Source organism: Heloderma suspectum, chromosome 1 (assembly GCF_057233095.1).
Source record: "Heloderma suspectum isolate Gila_16-S chromosome 1, 16-S_ref, whole genome shotgun sequence".
Lineage (NCBI taxonomy): Eukaryota > Metazoa > Chordata > Lepidosauria > Squamata > Helodermatidae > Heloderma > Heloderma suspectum.
This window is the reverse complement of record NC_139458.1, coordinates 242,824,789-242,845,199: the sequence shown is the minus strand read 5'-3', so window position 1 is coordinate 242,845,199 and position 20,411 is coordinate 242,824,789. Positions and strand designations below refer to the sequence as shown.

Below are 20,411 nucleotides of genomic sequence, written 5' to 3'. Positions count from 1 at the left end.
GAGAGGTAGAGCTGAGTGTCATCCGCATATTGATGACACTGCACCCCAAACTTCCTGATGATAGCCCCCAGTGGCTTCACATAGATGTTAAATAGCATCGGGGAGAGGATGGAACCCTGTGGCACCCCACAAGTAAGTGGCCACAGGTCCGAAACCTCCTCTCCCAGTGCTACCCTCTGGTACCTGCCAGAGAGGAAGGACTGGAACCACCGCAATACAGTGTTTCCAATGCCCAACCCCTCCAGGCGGTCCAGGAGGATACCGTGGTCAACGCTATCAAAAGCCGCTGAGAGGTCGAGGAGAACAAGGAAGGAGCATTCACCCATAGAGCCCTCCTCATATCATCCACCAAGGCGACCAAGGCCGTTTCTGTCCCATGCCCAGGCCTGAAGCCCGACTGAAATGGGTCTAGATAATCAGTTTCTTCCAAGTGTGCCTTCAACTGCACCGCCACCACCCGCTCAATCACCTTGCCCAAAAATGGCAGATTTGAGACTGGGCGAAAGTTGTTCGGAACTTGAGGATCCAAGGAGGGCTTCTTTAAGAGCGGTCTTATCACTGCCTCCTTGAGGGCTGATGGCATCACTCCCTCCTCAAGGGAGGCGTTCACCACCGCCTTGATCCCCTCACCCAGTCTCTCTCTGCAGCTCATAATGAGTCAAGATGGGCAAGGATCAAGTAAGCAGGTGGTCGGCCTTACAGATGAAAGCACCTTGTCCACTTCATCAGGAGGAAGAAGCTGGAACCGATCCCACAAAACCGGTTTGCCACAGGCCGCCTCTTGCTCACTAACTGTATCCACAGTGTGCAGAGTAACACACCTAATCTGATCAATTTTATCTGCAAAGTGCCTTGCCAAAGCCTCACAGGAGGCCTTAGAATGCTCCAGTGGTTCCGGAGCCACAGGACCGACCAGGCTCCGGACCACTTGGAACAGCCTCCTGGGGCAGCACTCTGCAGACGCGATGGAGGCAGCATAATATTCCTTTTTTGCTGCCTTCACCGCCACGTGATAGGCTGAAGATATAGCTCTAGCCCGTGTCTGATCGTCTTTGGAGCGAGACTTCCGCCACCGGCGCTCTAGCCGTCTCACCTCCTGTTTCAGAGCTCGTAACCGCGGATTGAACCATGGTGCAGTCCGAGCCCTGTTCAGGGGGAGAGGGCGTTTCGGAGCCACCCGATCTAATGCCCCAGTGATTGCGGCATTCCAGCCACCCACCAGGGTCTCGACCGAGTGGCCGTTGGCATGCCCCAGAGAATCCCCAAGCGCGTTCAGGAATCCATTTGGATCCATAAGACGCCTGGGGCGGACCATTTTAATGGGTCCTCCACCCCTGCGGAGGGGTTGTGGAACCGAGAAGTCCAACATCACCAGATAGTGATCTGACCATGACAAGGGGGTGGTGGATATACCCCCGACTTCCAGATCACTCCCCGCTTCTCCAGAAACAAACACAAGGTCTAGTGCATGACCGGCTACATGGGTGGGCCCAGTTAGAATATGGTGCAGCTCCCAGGAGGCCATGGTCTCCATGAAGTCCCGAGGTGCTCCTGTGAGGATGGCCTCCGAATGTACGTTGAAGTCCCCCAACACCAGTAAGTTAGGGGACTGTACACGCACATCAGAGACCACCTCAAGCACCTCGGCCAGGGAGTCAGTCGTGCAGCGGGGTGGACGGTACACGAGCAGAATCCCCAGACTGCCCTTCGGGCCCAACCTCCAGTACATGCACTCAACAACCTTGGTCTCCCGGAGAGGGGGTCTGGTGAAGACCAAGGACTCTCGGTAGATAACAGCCACTCCCCCTCCCCGATCCCAAATGATCATGGGGCAACAGGGGTGTGGCTAGATAGGCAACACAAAAGGCAAACAGGGTCCTATGCATTCAACACAATTTGACTACCTGGCTTACCAGCCAAACCCATTATTATTTGCGTCATCACTGTCCCCATCAACAACAAGAGATGGTTTTGTTCCCACAATGACTTGCGCTTTAACAAAAAGCATCAGTCATGCCTTCTTGCTACCTCCTGCTAAAAAACTAATGGGAAGGGCAAGAAACTACCTCTACAGGGCACAAACCTGCATCATCTGTTCCAGTGCTCTAGCCCATCCTTCCCCAGCCTGGTGCCCTTGAAGTCCCATCAGCCTCAGTCAGCATACATAGCCAGTGGTCAGGAATCCTGGGTGTTGAAGTCCAAAACATCCAGACATTTTTCTCCTTCTCTCACAATACTAGAACTCAGGGTCATCCCATGAAGCTGATTGGTGGGAGATTCAGGACAGATAAAAGGAAGAACTTCTTTGTATAGCGCATAGTTAAGCTATGGAATTCGCTACCAAAAGACATAGTGACGGCCACCAATTTGGATGGTTTTAAAAGGGGGTTGGACAAATTCCTGAAAGAAGGCCATCAATGACTATCCTGATGGCTATGTGCTACCTCCAGTATCAGGGGCAGTATACCTATGTACACCAGTTTCTGGGGAACATGGGTGGGAGGGTATGTTGCACTCCTGTCCTACTTGTCGGTTTCCTGTTGAGGGTGGGTTGGCCACTGTGTGAACAGAATACTGAACTAGATGGACCCTTGGTCTGATCCAGCAGAGCTCCTCTTATGTTCTTATGAGTACCAGGTTGGGCAAGGCTGTCTAGTTCCTCCCTTTTCCTCCCTGGGAAAAGGCTCTCTCTCAGAAAAATGTTGCTTGCCTAGCAGAACTTGAACCCTTCTCTCAGGGAAGCCTGTGTGTTTGTAATGCATGCCTCCCCGCAAGTAGGCTAACTGGGTGTTTTATTGTACTCTGTCATTCTTTCTCTGTGTATTGGTCAGACAAAAGGGTGCTACTAACGGATAGTATATGTGACTGGTTTAGAGGGATCTAAACCCTTCTGCAGGGATCCCTGAAGCATATCCATTTTGTAGCTCCTGCTGCCTGGTCCAGTGGTTGATGCTGTGAAGAGGGTACCATGGTGCTCTAGTATCTGGCAAGTTGTACCGTGTGTGTGTGTGTGTGTGTGTGTGTGTGTGTGTGATGGGGCTGGGTGATGTTTGGGGGACATTTCTCCATCGCTGTGTGTTGCTTGTCTCAGTCCATACATGGCTACAGTGGGGCACTGTCAGAGTGCAGCTCCATTACTGGTGGGAAACAGTGGTGCTACCATGGGTGCTGGAAGAGTGGCTACCAGGACTGCTATGTTCTGTGTTGTTTAAAGCTATATTGTTTTGGTGTCAACTTTGCTGCTGAGAATGCATAGCAGTCCAGTTAAGTTATGCCAATGTAACTTGTTTCTGTTTATCACTATGCTGCATACTGCACATATGGGTTCATATGATGGGATACTTCCCAATGGGGAAAAAATCCTTGCACACACCAAACTAAAGTTCAGTTCAAAAGGCTAGGCAAGAACCCTTCTCCCGGACAGCTAGCTTTCCATGTGGAAGGAGCACTTATTTATTTCTGATATTTATATCCTGCATCTTAAAATGCCCAATGGCATTCCCAGGGCATTTTATGCAGAGGCGCATTTAATACTGGGATTGTTCCCACCTGCAGCCTCATGGTCCAGCTCATCTACTTTGTGTGATCTGGAAAAATGCCTATATTTATCAGTAATGTATATTCATCATGAAAAGTGAGATGAAAATCTTAATTTCAGTTACAATGGGAGTTTATCCCAGTGAAACCATTTCTTCACCCCAGGCTCATTCTTGCTTTGAAGAGTATGATGCTTACTTCTTTCTCTAGGTTCCTCTTTTGTCGTCTTCCACCTGATCCCCTTTTTTTGCTGGGACGTTCTAGTTGATCTTTAGACACCGTTGCTTTCACAGCTCTTCTTGCCTGGTGCTTACCAGAAGAACGATGATGGCATTTCATGACTCTGAAAATAAGAAACAAAAGATACGGAGATAATCATGTTCCAAAGACATTAAGATGAGGGAATTGGAAGAAAAATCTTTGCTTGAATAAAACATAATTTCTTAATTCAAATGCAGTGCTTCCTAGACAATTCTTCAAAGTGCCAGAAAACTTAATCTTAACCTTGTCAATCATCTGGCAATTCTATTGACCCACTTTCCTAAAAATGTGCAATCCACTCTTATGCATAGTTAAATGTCTCCAGTGATGTGGGACAGAAAATTTTCCAGTGCTGTATTTTTCCATGGAACACTTTCCATTTCATTAGTAACAATGAATGGGTGCCAACTGCAAATACAGTATTAGGCAGCTTGGCAATCTCAAAGTTATCATTAATATATTCCAGGTGATTATTATCTCTAGCAAGAATATGGGAGAATACATATATGTCACTGGCATACATATGTCTCAGTGTGAAATGGAACTAATGTGGGAGAATACATATATGTCACTGACATACATATGTCTCAGTGTGAAATGGAACTAATGTGGGAGAATACATATATGTCACTGACATACATATGTCTCAGTGTGAAATGGAACTAAGAAGTCGTGACAGCAAAACTGAAGGTGCCCCAGCAATCTCAGAGGATAAGAGTTGAACTCTGTTGAAATAGATGGGTGGTTGTCAGCATATCACGCACAGTCTTTTGCGTTACTAAAATTTATTAGTGTATTAACAATTTCCAGTACCCTTCCCCCCAAATGTAAACAAGGTAAGGGATGTATATGCTACTGTCTTAAATTTTCACAAGTATTCCAATAAAAAATCTACATAATATAAAATGTAAATCACATGGGCAGAGCAAGCTTTTGGTCCCTGGGAGATCATCAAAGACACTCCTATGGCCTTGGGAGGGGGAATACAACATTGGATCCTTCCCACTGCCCCGTCCCCTTACAACCGTCATGGAAAGCAGTGCTGTGGCTTCTCTTCCAAGGTCACAACAGGGACCTCTGTGACATCAAAAAGGTGGCATTCTGGTGGGTAGGGAGGGGAGAGGCCAAGATCCACAGGATCCTACAGCCTCTGTCCCCACCACTGCTGGAAAGAGAGCTAGACTTATTGACCTGGAATACACACCAGAGAGATGCAGGAATATAGGAGAGATGAACTATGGGTACATTGACTGTGGCAAGAGATCTGTTTCCAGCTCCAAGCTCACAAGACACATGCAAAATGAAAATTTCCTGAAACACATTACCCTATGCATATTACCTTATCCAATCCAAAATTTTCTGAAAACCCACATTATTAGGTGTTTCTACATCCATTGATTTCAATGGGCTTAGTCGTGCTTAACTCTGTAGTCCTATGTACACTTACTTGGGAGAAAGACCCTTTGAACAGTGAGACTTACTTCTAAATAAACTACATACTATCAGGCTATAAGGTTGCAATTGTATGAATAAAACAGAAGCCCTGCTGGATAAAATCAAGAGTCCAACATCCTATTTACAGCAGTGGCCAGCCTGATGCTTTCAGGAAGAACAAGCTATTGTTCTCCTCTATTGTTTGTCCCCCAACAACTATTATTCAGAAGTACACTGCTTCTGAACACAGAGGTTCTATTTAGCTATTATGGCTAATAGCTCTTGATAGACCAATCCTACATGAATTTGACTCATCCTTTTAATGACATCTAAGCATTAATGCATTTTGAGGCCATAAACTTAAATGATGTATACAGTGGTCTGGCACAGACAAGCACGGTGGGGAAATAAGCCACACACATGTCGATCAGGTGCCAGGGGGATTCACATAATTATCCTCAGCAGCATGGCTTGTTGTGTTGCGAGAACCTGGCTAGGGGGGCTTGTTGCCGTGGGTAAAAAGCCACCCAGAACCCAACAACAGCCCATGAGTTGTGTGGCTTGCTACTGTGTTCGCATGACACAACACGCCACACTGCCAAATCCTGCCAGCACACGACTGTCACACGTGCAAGGGGAAATAAGCCACCATGGCATATTTCCTTCTCCATGATCATGCAAACTTGGTCATTGTGCGAAGAATGCTTTCTTTCATTTGTCCAGTGTCTACAGCTAATCGACTTCAGTGGGTGATCCTGAGTTTCACTATTATAAGGCGAAAAAACTCTCCCCCACCCCATTCATGATTTTTAGATACCTCTATCGTGCTCTCCAGCCCCTTGTTTGCCTTTATTTTTCTAAACCAATGAGCCCAACATATTTTACCTTTTCACCTTTCACCATTTTCATTGTACCTGTTCCAGCTCTATAATAAACCTGTTGAACCTGTTTTCCAAGATGAGGCAACCAGCACTGTACATGCTATTCCAAAATGTGGCCACACCACAAATGTATGTAAAGGCATTACAACATTGCCTATCTTGTTTTCAGTTGCTTTCCTAATAATCCCTACCATGAATTTTTGCCTTTTCCACTGCTAGTATATACTGTGTTGATGAACGCTTAGCAAGAAATCCACTGAACTCAATGACCTCATTCAGAGGTAACACTACATCATAGTTTAGCATTGCAAGGATGAGACACAGTGAGCCTTGGGCTTACATATTCCCACTCGCCTCCTCAGATATGGCCATGAGGAATAGGATCAGCTATGGCTGATTTCCACCTCCATCCCTCCCTCCTTCCATAGTAATACCTATATATTTAAAGCCTCAGTCTGTGATTTGCAATCCTATACACACTTAAGTTGGACACAAATGCCATTGAACACAGTGGGATTGACTTCTGAGAAAATATACATAGGATAGTGTTGTAAGAATCACTAACACTGATGCAATCAGAGGGAGAGGAAGCAGCAATCAGGCACTCTCCATCCTGCCTGGATGCAGCTCCAGCTGAGAGCCTCCCTCCCTACAACTACCATCACTGAGGGCAACAGAGGGCCAGGGAGTGACAGCCCTTCCATTTTGCTCAGATCCAGTTCCATGAACTGCTGAGTTACTATTTGTTGAACTTTGTGATTAAGAATCTAGTGCTCAAGTTTGTTTTTTCCCTCCTCTTCCCAGCCCCTTTTCCTTTTGTGTCCTGACTTTTTTATTGTAAGCCTACTGGCAGGGCCCATCTTATTTCCTATCTATGTAAACTGCTTAGGGAGCCCCATCAGCTAAATAATGGAGTAAAAATGCTTTAAATAAAATAATAACTCACACTTTCTCATATAAAATTTCTGCAATCAGCCATAAGGCCCTGGAGTACGGCAGGACATAAATACAGGTTTTAAAAATGCCATCACACTGTCCATTTAGGCTGTCTTAAAATAGATCTTGAAATAAAATTGATCTTTATCTTAAAATAAACAAAAGCGTAACGCCAAATCCTTAAAGTCAAGTCAATGTGAGCTACTTCTTAATTCTGGACTAAACTCACAGGTTTGCCCAATACTACAACTCCCAGCATGCAAAGGGCCTTTCTACAATTGAAACAATTTCCGGGGGGGGGTGTAGTAGCAAAAACAGCCTTGTGGCACCTTAAACGCTAACGGCTTTATTACGACTTATGCTTTTGTCAAGCGCATTAAGTGTTACCTTCAGTTGGCAGGTATATGTGTGGGTGGGGGGAACTGTAAAGAGTTCAGAAAAAATTAAATGTAGACAGCACAGGCTCCAATAATTGCATAAATATATGTGTGTACATTGTTAAACTACGTATGTATGGGCACTGTAACGATTTTACATGCATTTCAGTTTTAGCAGCGCCCAGAATTAGTCTGTTGCAGCAGAAACGGCAAGAAATAATTATCACGGGCCTTTTTTTTTTTTTGCATTTTATGTCGCTCTGACCTCGCTGCTTACAATCCTCTGTCCACCCCCCGTTACAGCCATGCATGTATAAGCCGTGCATCTGATGAAACAGGCGCTACTCCACGAAAGCCTTTGCCATAATAACCCTGGTAGCCTCTGAGGTGCCCACTATACCCTTGTTTTCAAGCAACACCTGAGACACGTGACTAAACCACGGCGCGCGCGCGCCGCATCCCGGGACTTGTAGTTATTGCCGCCTTAAAACGGTGCCTCGCCCCACCCACCCCCACCTCTAGACTGCGACGGTGCTGCTAAAAGACTTCGCGCGGCCTGCGCTCCAGCTCTGCGACTCACCGGCGTTGCTCCCGCGCCCCTCACGCGCCGACCCAAGACTGCTCTTTGGGCGAACCTAATAACCGTTAGAAAACTTTCCCGCGGGTTCAATGCGCAGGCGCACTGCTTGACAGCCCGAGGACACGCGCCTGCGCCGAGAAGCCGTCTTCCGCTCTCCCCTGCGAGCGGCCCTGGCTTAACGCAGCAGCAGCAGCAGCAGGTACCACATCTGGAGGGGCGCGAGGAGCTGCTTGGCTTAGCAAGAGGGCGCTGGTGCTCTTTCCTCCCACGTATTACCCTCCCGGGAGACTTTGGCTTGGCCATAGCCGCTGGTGAGATATCCTCGCCTCGGTCGCCAGGGTGAGCTGGGGGTATAGCCCGCGTCTAACGTACTTAAAAGGGGGTGCGTGTGGACGAGTGTTTTGCCCTCTCCCCCGAATGGCTGTGGACAACTCGCGCCCTCCCCAGAATGGGGAGTCCGGACCTGAGGCGGGCATGAATTTTGAGCAGGCTTGGACCGCAGCACCTCCCACTGGAAAAATTCCGAAGAGAGGGTGTCTCAGTGTCGCCAGGCTACATCGCTACGAAGTGGAGTTCAGCTAAAGCAGGGTGGATGACTTGGGGGCCTATCAGATGTTTTGGGCTTCAGCTCCCACCCTTCTTCAGCATTGGCTATGCTGGCTAGGGCTGAGGGGAGCAGTAGGTCAGAACGCCTGCAGGGCCACAAGTTCCCCATCCCTGAACTAAAAGATATAGGCTTTCCATTTTTAAAAGGCATAATGGTTTACAAAATATTTTATATTTTACAAAATATGTTGTTTTACTGGTATGTTAAGTTTGAATATATTTTACACCAAATTGATATTTTCGAAGATTTTAGAGGCTGAAGAATCACACCAGTCCTTCCTTCCCCAGTGGCACTTCTACTATAGTAATGTTCAGGAGGACAATCTGGAATGAGTCCAGGCACTGCTCCCCCCTCCCCATTCACATTCCGACTGGCTGAAGGGAAAGGTGCCACCTTCCTAACAGTTGATTGCTGCTGCAGTAGTGCTGCTTTGTTGCGTCCCATCGACAGCACACAAACCCTTTGCACTCCCGAGCATACGACAACATTCATGAATGTTCTATGACCCCACAACATTCAGGCAGTGGTAGAAGGAGAGATAAAAGTGTGCTTATTTCAGAAAAGTTAAATGTGTATAGGTATGGGTAGTCACCTTAGATTCTTGATTGTGGAAACAAGTCTGTGGTAGCTATGACACTTCAGATAAGTCTGTAAATTTAACCCATGCCTCTTTCTAGAACACAAAATTGTGACATGACTAGTTCTGTATGGGAGTGGTGTATGGAAGGAAAAATCTGTCTACTGGGCTTCCTTAGAGACAACAATCTCACTGTGTCATATTATAATATTCAGATTTCAGTCCACAGGCTGCATCTTCGCGACTATTTCAGCAGAAAATGTTAAGGGCCAAGAATGGACTTCTGCACCTTTGGCCCTTCCATTACAGGAAAGAAGCAAGGCCACACTTCTATGAGCATGCTTGGCGCTCACTGCATGAGCAGCTACTCCACCCAGAATGGGCTGCAATGGCCAAAAAGCAGCTAAAGGGCAAGAACCCAGAAGAATTGATATGGCACACCCCAGAGGGAGTCACCATCAAACCATTGTACTCTATATGGGACACAAAGGACTTTCCTGAGGAACTACCAGGGGTAAAACCCTTCACTCGTGGGCCTTATCCTACCATGTATACCTACAGACCTTGGACCATCCGGCAATATGCTGGCTTCAGTACCGTGGAGGAAAGCAACAAGTTCTACAAGGACAACATCAGGGGTGAGATACAGTCCTAGGAGAAAGGGAGTGGATGGGTGGGGTGGAAATAATGACCAATGTTAGTTTTGTTAGGGAAAGTCTTGAAGCAAAGTCTTTAGTCATTTGCAACTTATTTTCTTAGCTCTGTGTAGGGCATTTCCTAGTTAGAAGCTGCTATAAATATCTAGTTTTGATATGATGGCTATTCAGACACTGCCAGAACAAATACAGAACGATAACACCTAGCTACATTCTCCCTACTTCTGTCTTGCAAAAAGGGATAGCTACAAGTTATGAAACAGTTTAGCCTCCCTTGTGGCCTGACATGGAGAAATATGTCTTCTGCTTCAAGTTAGTGTTTTCCTCTGGTTGGACTCTATTCAGCACAGGCAGTAAATGCCTATTGAATAACAACGTATGGGTCCCAAACAGTTTTCATCTTTTCTTCTGTTGGTTTCCTGAAATAGTTCTCATAGTATAATAATACTATAATACAATTTAAAAAACAGCACTTTTACCAAGCTGGTTTTTCTTAATACATACACTCTGTGCCTCCGCTTTCCTTAAAAACAAAACAAACCCTTTTCCTTTTGTCACTCATGTCCATTGCACAATCTGTTGATATTAAAGATCTAAAATATTTTGTGTGTATGTAATGACTTTTGGAAGTACTATTAAAGTAAGATATTCCATATATAATTTGTAAGTTTTACTAATAAGATCTTCAGATTTTTCTGCGTGAATGTAGTTGTAAAATGTAAAAGTTTAGGTGTCAACAGAAGTATTGAAGCAAGGAGCTTAGTAGTTTCAGAAAATATTAATAATTGGGTTTGATCATGTCTGTCTCGATTCTGCTATTGGCTTGCTGTGATTTTTATTATGTTTCATTTCTGTGCTACTTTTACAGCCTGTTCTTATACAGAGGCATGTTTAAGCCTATTGAAACTAATGTGCTTAGGTATGTTTAAGTCTGCATAGGAGTAGGCTGTTCTAAAGCACTTTGATATACTGTACCATTGTGAATGATGAGGAAATGATGTTATTTGAGAAGCATTTTGTTATTCAAGACATGGAAGACAGAGGTGATCGGTAATGAAATATGCAAAAATTAATACTGTTTTAGGATCTTTGGGACTAGCCACAAATACTTTTATCTGTTGGAATCATTCCTCTGTGCAGAATTTTAGTAAAGGTGTTGAAAGCATCCTACTTATGGGATTCTGCAGGTGGAATGTGGTTAATAAGTTTGTGGTTTTAGTAGCACATTAAATGCTCATATTTATGCAATCATATATATATATATATATATATATATATATATATATGTCAAAAATTGTGTGTGGGTTTATGTGTTTGTGGCTGGCTGCAGGGCTGTCTGTAATGCAGGGAATAAGGGGGAGCTGCCCTGCGTGTAATCACACTGTGGGGGCCTACTGAGTCTGCCATTTGGGCCCTACAGTTGCTGCCCCTTTTACTTCACATTCTCACTTGCCAGAGTGTATGACAGGAGTCACTGGGTTACATTATTACTTTGTTTATACTTTCCATTACTAACAAGTACACCCTCTCAATCATGGTACAGGCCAGGTTTCTGCTTTCAGGTAGGAGTCATCCTATTGGCCATCTTTCACTCTATTGGTCTCTCTCGCATTCACTCTGACTTCCTTCACCTTGGATTGGCAGGCTGCTGTTTGTTCCCTCCCCTTCACTCGTGGTGTCTTTTCTGCCTGTGGAGAGCATTTAGTTTCTCTCCCCTGTTCCTGCAATATCCAGCAAGAAAGCAAGTTAGTGTTAAATATCTTTGCCCCTTTCAATGCCAGATGTATCTGTTGGTAGTGTGTGATTAACACTAATGTGAAATGTGGTGCAGTGTGTGCTCGCCTGTCTGAGGGGCTGGGATGACACAGTGGAGTGGAGACTTAGGGCTTTATTCTCCATGTTTCTCCCATGGGCAGTTATATGTTGCATTTTCTAGAGTGGGTTCCCCGAATCAGTTGTATATCTTTGCTCCAACTGGAAAAAACAACAAATGTTGTTTATAAACAAGCCTTACAATGAGCTTCTACTTTCCTAATATTTAACTTTAGGTCCATAGTTGTTGGCGCTGTCGCCATCATGTCGCCCATCATGCTGCTCAGGAATCTCCATGTTCTTCCCATGTACAGTTATACCTTCCAGAATTAGTTTGTAACAATAAGGAAAAATTGTGTTGTGTGCTCTTTATAAGAATTTTTTTAAAAAAATAATAAATAAACAAAAAATCTCCTCAGTTTTCCTTTTCACCTTTCTTATGGAGCCTTTCCGAGAAGCATAAACCTACCTTAATGTGTTTCTAACAAATAGTGCCTATGACAAAATTACATCCCGGGCAACGCCGGGTATATCAGCTAGTATGTTATATTTTCCATGTATTTCAATATATGCAGGTTATATTATACATAGAAACTGTAGTACTGTAATCTCACATTATGTTTTCAACTTAGTATGAGAGGTAAACCTGTTTCACACATAATTAACCCATGATTTGCTGGGGTTGTGTGTCACCACCGTTCTGAGGTTGCTCCATGACATGCGAACCCAGACACTTCGAGTTAATCATGGGTTAAACAACCCAAAGTTAACCTACAATTGCATATTCAAAATGGTTGTGGCATGTGCCGTGTTATGTGCAAACAGAGACATAGTGAGCCTAGGGCTTGCATGTATTTTCTTGTCATGTCGCTTAACATGGGTGGAAAATAGCATCTAACCTAGTTGAATTTTTGGTGTATCTGTGATTCTGTATCACAGTTTTCTCTAAACCCATGGGGCAAAATCCAGTGTCATGCAACCAGACGTTGGCATGCAAAATAGAGCTTTCTCCATCTCTCCTATGCCCTCCCATTGGTCCCCTCATATTCTGCTCCAGAGGCTCCATGAACTCTCCAGAATAGATTTTGTGGGCAAGGGGGGCGGGGGCTGATGGAAGCCATTCTTTTGGCAGGAAGGGTTAATTGGGTACTATCCAGTGTCTGTTCCCAGACTGAAGTGGGGTGGGAGGATGGGTGAGGTGAGAGAGGGAACACAAGCCAAGGTTTGCTCCCTCCCATACTGTGTTGAAAAAGTCACCTCTGACCAGGGACTTGGAATATGTGTTCAAATGCTCGTGCCTCCTCTTCCCTCCATATCACTATTTTATTCCTGTCAGTCTTGGTGCTGTATGATTTACTTCTATTTATATCACTCCCTTCCTCACCAAGTTCTTGCAGCAGATTTTATTCATTTGTTTTCATTTTATTTATTTTTAGCTACACTTAACTTGCTGTTGTCCATTATCAGTGTGGGGATTATCTTTTTAAGAATAAGGACAATAATGTTGCAGTAATTAAGAGATAATGAGAAAAGTATACGATGCAACCTGGAGCTCAATGTGTGACCCAGAATTAAAGTCACAAAAATTAGATTTTACATTTTAACCCTTTTATTGTTAATCTCTTTTTGGGGTCTAGCTGGCCAGCAGGGTTTATCAGTTGCTTTTGATCTGGCAACTCATCGTGGTTATGATTCAGACAACCCCCGAGTTCGTGGTGATGTTGGAATGGCTGGAGTTGCCATTGATACAGTAGAAGATACCAAGATTCTTTTTGATGGAATTCCTTTAGAGAAAATGTCTGTTTCGATGACAATGAATGGAGCAGTAATCCCAGTCCTAGCTACTTTCATTGTAACTGGGGAAGAACAAGGAGTACCTCAGTCTAAGCTGACAGGGACAATACAGAATGATATACTGAAGGAATTCATGGTTCGAAATACCTACATTTTCCCCCCGGAGCCATCGATGCGGATAATTGCTGACATATTCCAATACACATCAAAGGTATTGCTTTAATTAATACCTGTTATTATTATTATATGTGCAGTACTGAAGTATTAAGTATTCTTACAGAGCAAAGTTGTAAACTTTTTTTCTTGTAGCACATGCCCAAATTTAATTCTATTTCCATAAGTGGATACCATATGCAGGAGGCCGGAGCTGATGCCATTTTGGAATTAGCTTATACTATAGCTGACGGCTTGGAGTACTGCAGAACTGGACTTCAGGCTGGTCTCACCATTGATGAATTTGCACCAAGGTACAATAATTCAACTTCTGAAAAAAAATCTGGTCTTTAATTGCAAGCTGGGGACACAGATTCAAAACTGAGCTGCTATGTGCTGTAGTCAGTTAATAGTTTGACTGTATAATTCTTACAAAAGTAGTGAAATCTTTTAATGTATTAGATAAGCAAATTAGATAATTAATGTCATTAGGACTCTGTTAAATGTGCTTCTGCACTAGCCTTTCCCCAGTATTGACATCTAATTCCTGAGAATGCAGACAAGATTTCTCTCAAACTATTCCCATTTTTTTACCTTGTGTCACCCTAGTTTGTTAAAGATCTGACATAGTAATATTGGAGCTCCTATCACACTTGTAGTACAATACTTAGAAGTTTGAACATTTCACCTAGGTATTGAGGTAATGGGTAGAGGAGGGTGTTCCAGGACTAGAAACTCTAGTGAGTCTTCCTACAGTTCCGAGGGTGGCATGGAGAAAGATTGACAAAGAGTTTTATCTCATTTTGCTGTGGAAAGCTAGACAACTTCATTTTTCTTCAGTTAACATATGTAGTATGCACAGCCTTGTTCCAGAACCGATCTGTGCACACTACTTTTGATGGGGGAACCTTCACTTCTGCAAACCTTCAGCTGCTTTATGCTAAGGCAGCCTTCCCCAAACCAGTACCTTTCAGATGTTTTGGACTTCAGTTTCCATCAGCCCTGGCCTGCATGGCCAACAGTCAGGAATTCTGGGAGTTGTTGTCCAGAACATTTGGAGGACATCAGGTTGGGGAAGGCAGCACTACTGTAATATCTGAACTAGTGTACATCAGGTGCATGCAAGAGTACTGTTTTTCTGTTTTTAAAAATGCTATACCAGGAGTAGGCAATCCAGTGCCCTGCAGATGTTTTGGACTACACCTCCCATAATCCCTGAGCATTAGCCATGCTGATGGGAGTTGTATTCCAAACACCTGGAGGACACTGAGTTGCTTATTCCTGTCCTATGGTTGTATTTTTCACCTGATGCCCTAATAAATACTTTCTGGATTTCTTGTGCATGAAATGAACTACTTAGGTGTAGTAAGAAATGGTATAGATATGGTATAGATTCAGGAAAGAGAAATTGGTATGCAAAGTAGCTAGCTTTTTCATTGCCTGTTCTACATCTGATCTTTCCTAAGAGAGATATTTTCACACAATGCATAGTTTAATTAATGGAATCCATTGGTGATGGCTGCTAGCTTAGATGGTATAGAGGGAATAAGACAAATTCATAGAGGTCTATCAATGACTTTTAACCATAATAGGTACCTGAAACCTCCTTGTTGAGAGAGAGTATGCTACTGAACTCCAATTATTGAGGAATAAACAGTGGTGGGGAGTGAGGGTCTGTTCCCCTTCATTCACTGATTATAGACTTCCTAGAGGCATCTGTTTGATCAGTATAGGAAGCAAGAGGCTGGACTAGATTACCTTTTGTCCGATCCAGAAGGGCTGCTCTTGTGTGTTTATGCTGGTCCGGATGTAAAATAAGTAAACCAACAGCTAGTTTATTTATTCACACTGGAAGGCTAAATTCCCTTTCCGATAGTTTTAAGATGGCACTTCCAGAATAAAGTTGGATAGTTAATGTTTTGGAATGTTGTTGTTCAGTCGTTGTGTCCGACTCTTTGTGACCCCATGGACTATAACACGCCAGGCCTTCCTGTCCTCCGCTCTCTCCCGGAGTGTGCTCAAGTTCATATTCATTGCATCGGTGATGCTATCTAGCCATCTCATCCTCTGCCGTCCCCTTCTCCTTTTGCCTTCAATCTTTCCCAGCATCGGGGTCTTTTCCAGGGAGTTTTCTCTTCGCATTAGGTGGCCAAAATATTTGAGCTTCAGCTTCAGTATGTGTCCTTCCAATGAGCAGTCAGGGTTGATTTCCTTTAGGATTGACTGATTTGATCTCCTTGCAGTCCAGGGGACTCGTAAGAGTCTTCTCCAGCACCACAGTTCGAAAGCATCAATTCTTCGGCGCTCAGCCTTCCTTATAGTCCAGCTCTCACAGCCATACATTACTACTGGGAAAACCATAGCTTTGATTAGACGGACCTTTGTCGGCAAGGTGATGTCTCTGCTTCTTACTATGCTGTCTAGGTTTGCCATAGCTTTCCTCCCAAGGAGCAAGCGTCTTTTAATTTCATGGCTACAGTCACCGTCTGCGGTGATCTTGGAGCCCAAGAAAGTAAAATCTGTCACTGCTTCCATTTCTTCCCCTTCTATATGCCAGGAAGTGATGGGGCCAGATGCCATGATCTTCGTTTTTTTAATGTTGAGTTTCAAACCAGCTTTTGCACTCTCCACTTTCACCAATGTTTTGGAATACCCAGAGTATATCACACCGAATGATAAATGTCTCAGCCTTTGAATGTCTCAGCCTGAGAAGGGTTAGAAAATATGGGGCACTAATTCTTAGTGTTCAGTCATATACCTGATGTATGTGAGTGTATTGGATAGTTTCTGATATGGTAACCTTGGCAGAGTGCATAATTTCTTTTAAATAAATGTTCTCATAGTTGGTATCAGATCTGGCTACTGTTGGTGGAACTTGAAGAAAACAAGCTGAGAAAATTGACTGTCCTTTGAACTGAAGAGCCGCAGACTACATGTCCACTATGATTTCTATCATTCTTGCTTTAAGAACAAGGTTTTACCCCTTAGCAGACATTAGTACCTAGCATGCTGCTGACTCTATATATGTTTAGAAGTAGTAGTAGTTTGATGTATTTCTTGTTTCCCCCCTACTTTGTCAATGGCATAATGACATTTGTGGTGCATACTGTAGGGAGAGAGGCCCAGAAAATCATACTGCTGTTCTAAACTGAGAACTTCATCAGGTCCCTTCTCACAAAATTGAGGACACATAATTTCCATACTCGTGATGAATATGGCTGTCTGGTACGTTCACAGGATACCTCGGGAAAAGACTGGCCTATAAGCAATGATTGTTGGTCATGATTAGAAATTTCAGTGATATTGTTAGTAAAAAGTCACCTATCCCTTTATTCGTCCAGAGACAACCAGAAGGGTACATCTTTCTATTTTGGGTTCAAGAGCATTGTAACTTATATGCACTACATGATGCACAATACCATTTGTTCCTTATTCTACCTGGACAATACCCTTTGTGCTTTATTGCAGGCTGTCTTTCTTCTGGGGAATTGGTATGAACTTCTACATGGAAATAGCTAAACTAAGAGCTGGGAGGAGGCTTTGGGCTCACTTAGTGGAGAGAATGTTTCAGCCCAAGGACACCAAATCACTTCTTCTTAGAGCTCATTGTCAGACTTCTGGATGGTCACTGACTGAGCAGGTTGGAATCTGAATTTCAATTACTAGCAATCACAAGTTTGTTTTTTTAATGTTGCTTTTTCTAATGTAATGAACCAGGAGCCTAGAGCCTTCTAACAGCTCTTATTTATATAATGAATAAGAGAGGTATAGCAATGGATGGAAGAATAAGAAAATGGCCTAAGACATTAACCTGTGTAAGTGTTAGGATTTTTTGCATCCGTCAGTACTGATCCTACAGTCTGATATACAATTCAATTCATATTTAATTTATTTTTAAATATTTACTAGACATAATATATTTAAATGTGTGATTAAAACTGATGCAAATTTAGGAGGAGGCAAAATTTAAGCACTCTGCAATCCTGAATATAGCCTAACATGTCTTATAGGCAGTTATCCTTAGGAGAAGGCATCTGCTCCATTGAACAAACAAAAGATGCCTATTTCGAGAGAGAGAGCTTTGGCTATTGGGTGGTATAGAAATGTGATAAATAAATTTGTAGCCTTTAATTGCATTTCCAAGGAACCTGTTTGTTTGCTTCCTTCACCTATCTCTTCAGCCATTGTTTTCTTAGTGCCAGCCTCATCCTGCAAATCACTATGTGCAGTATTCAGTGTTGGCAGTAGGCCTGCACTAAATATGGTTCCCATGCTGGCGGAATACCCACTAGCATGGGTAGCTAGCATTTGCTAGCACAACCTAGGAAATGAGAAGAGAGCTCTGCTGACTTGTCCCAATCCTGAAGTGGTCATTTCGGCTATGTTCCCGTTGTGCTGGTGGATGTTCCTGCTAGTGTGGTGGCAGTGTTGGATACTGCCCATTGTATGGGGAAAATTTTTATAAATATAAATTCACCAGACTTAACTGAAATATTAATTTTTTGCTTTTTTACAAGATATTTTTGTATATTGTATCTGCGCTGTTGAGTAGCAACTAATTCAAGGGAAATATCTTGCTCTTTGAAATATTTATCTCCCCCCCCCCCCCCGAAATAGAGACATTTTGAACTTTTTGAATGATAGCATGAAATGATTCTTTTATTTAGTATAATGGAAGAATGCAGTAATACAGACTGAGAATTATTATGTTTATTTTCCTAAACAAAAGAGAGAAAAGATAGTTTGATTTTAAAAAATGTTCGCTGTTTGCCTGGGAAACTTTAAAATTGTACTATAGTGATACGCCTAAAGCATGTGATCAGGATTTGAAACTTTTATTGAGTTGTGCCTGACTACATTTATTTTTTTATTTTTTTGCAGAAATAGCAGGTGGCCATTTAGGGAGGCTGCATGTGTGGAACTCCTCTCCTAATTATGCAGTTAAAATGTAACCACAACAAATGTTATTTTAAATACATTCCTTTTTGCCTTTTAATCTTGAGCAAATCCAGGATCAAGTGTTTGAACCTTGCTGTGAACCTTGTCCTCTCCACTGAAATTGAAATGTGGGAGTTATTCTTGCATACCAAAATAAGTTATGATTTTCACACTGACTATAAAGAAACGTTTCTTTTTGGGTTGCTAGCTGGAAAGCTTGGTAGCATTCGAAACCTAGAGGTTAGAGGTTTCCTTCAAAGTGATAAACTTACGCTCCAATCTTACATAAACTGTGTGTTCATAAACCATGTTATTTTCAATAGTATTTAAATTTATGTTCCTCTTTGCTGGATTCCAGCATAAGCCCTCTTGAATAATTAAAATTAATAGAACTTGATGTGCACCTTCTGTATTCATAGTTGCAATCCTTACTTTGCAATATAGTTATAATCAGTTGGATCCAGACTTTACATTTCACAAAGGCAAGGGCTCCTTCCATCCATGGAGGGTGTTGGATCCAACAAAGGGATCCTGCTGGTGGAAGAAAGGGAGGTGATTTTTGCCAATTTCCCCTGTAGCCAATTGAACCCTCTGAAAATTGGTTCTGGAAAGTCCCCTAACTCTGTGGAGCAGATATTTGGAGGATGCAAGTGGCTGAAGCAGGATGAGGGAATCAGCAAAAGTTGTCCCTCTGCTCCTCCACCCCCAACTCACCCTTCTGTCAGTGGGAGCATCTCCGGAGCAGAACTCCACTTGGAATGCTTCTGCTGGCTGGCAAGGGTGAAGTCTGGACCCAACCCAATATAAATAACCCACTTTCATCTGGCTAAAGTAGACTGGACTTTGCCAATCTAGTTATGTTCACATGCATGCATTTTTCTACTTCTGAATTTATTGAAGCTTAACATATCCAAGTCTAGTGCAACGAACAGTAGACTCAGTACAACAAGACTCACTGCTACACCAAGGGCAGTCTGTAATCTCTTTATTCCTTACAAATGTTTTCAATTTTTCTGTTAGGATCCTTATAATAATATCATCCGCACTACAGTTGAAGCAATGGCAGCTGTGTTTGGAGGTACTCAGTCTTTGCATACAAATTCATTTGATGAAGCTTTGGGATTGCCAACTGTGAAAAGTGCTCGAATTGCCAGGAATACCCAGATTATAATACAGGAAGAGTCTGGCATTCCTAAAGTTGCAGATCCATGGGGTGGTTCATTTTTGATGGAATCTCTCACCAATGATGTGTATGAAGCAGCTTTAAAGGTCAGTCACTCAGCTGTGGGACATGTGGCACCGGAAACAAGGATGCTGATAACTTTAAACAGAAGAAATATTTATAGTTTAAAGAAATGCCATTTGAATGGGTGGTAATTCAAGTAGAGTAGAACATTAAGGATTAATACAAATACCACTACTAATATTCTTCTGTCTTAAGAAATCACTTAAGCACACACACATTTAAATACAAAATATTTATTAATATGCTGTATTTGAGCTCTTCTGGATGTAGACCTAGGGATACATGTTATTCATATAGGGTTACTACATCGAAAGGAAATTATTTTGTGCACCAGCTGCATGAATCAGAGCAGTGAATTTTTCCATGTTGAATTATAGCCAGTTTCAAATGTCTGCTGTGGGACGTGCTGTTTAGTAACTAGTTGCCTTGCAACTAACTCCCCCATCCCCCAAAGTAAGTAGTGGGGCTAGATCAGGGGTCAGCAGTGCAGCTCCTGCAGGTGTACCGACACCCACCAGAACCCCAGAGTGGGCCCACAACCAGCTTTTCCCTATCCCTGTTGAAGTGAATTTAGCAATCTTGCTCCATTGATTTTAATAGAGGCAGGGAAAAGATCGTCCTG

The 20,411-nt window shown here is 43.1% G+C and overlaps 2 protein-coding genes across 17 annotated transcripts in view; one reads left to right on the top strand and one right to left on the bottom strand.

The window, feature by feature from the left end:
• Positions 1 to 8,110, bottom strand: part of CENPQ (centromere protein Q) — a 29,299-nt gene extending 21,189 nt beyond the window's left edge. For 4 of the 10 annotated variants that reach the window (XM_084822359.1, XM_084822386.1, XM_084822378.1 and 1 more), the window contains exons 1-2: positions 8,007 to 8,110; positions 3,736 to 3,880 (exon numbers count right to left, since the gene is read on the bottom strand). In XM_084822359.1, the coding sequence (XP_084678485.1) occupies positions 3,736 to 3,876 (141 nt within the window). In that variant the 5' untranslated portion in view covers positions 3,877 to 3,880; positions 8,007 to 8,110. Of the gene's footprint in view, positions 1 to 2,083; positions 2,235 to 3,735; positions 3,881 to 7,059; positions 7,300 to 7,845; positions 7,941 to 8,006 lie in introns of those variants that run through there. The other 6 variants (XM_084822402.1, XM_084822393.1, XM_084822413.1 and 3 more) reach the window with 6 other exon arrangements.
• A 50-nt stretch (positions 8,111 to 8,160) lies between these two features.
• The window catches only part of MMUT (methylmalonyl-CoA mutase), a 32,407-nt gene continuing 20,156 nt past the window's right edge, over positions 8,161 to 20,411 (top strand). The window contains exons 1-6 of one of the 7 annotated variants that reach the window (XM_084822325.1): positions 8,161 to 8,205; positions 9,413 to 9,828; positions 13,296 to 13,663; positions 13,762 to 13,919; positions 17,074 to 17,245; positions 19,564 to 19,812. In XM_084822325.1, coding sequence (XP_084678451.1) covers positions 9,450 to 9,828; positions 13,296 to 13,663; positions 13,762 to 13,919; positions 17,074 to 17,245; positions 19,564 to 19,812 — 1,326 coding nt within the window. In that variant the 5' untranslated portion in view covers positions 8,161 to 8,205; positions 9,413 to 9,449. Of the gene's footprint in view, positions 8,346 to 9,405; positions 9,829 to 13,295; positions 13,664 to 13,761; positions 13,920 to 17,073; positions 17,246 to 19,563; positions 19,813 to 20,411 lie in introns of all 7 variants that reach the window. The other 6 variants (XM_084822318.1, XM_084822339.1, XM_084822299.1 and 3 more) reach the window with 6 other exon arrangements.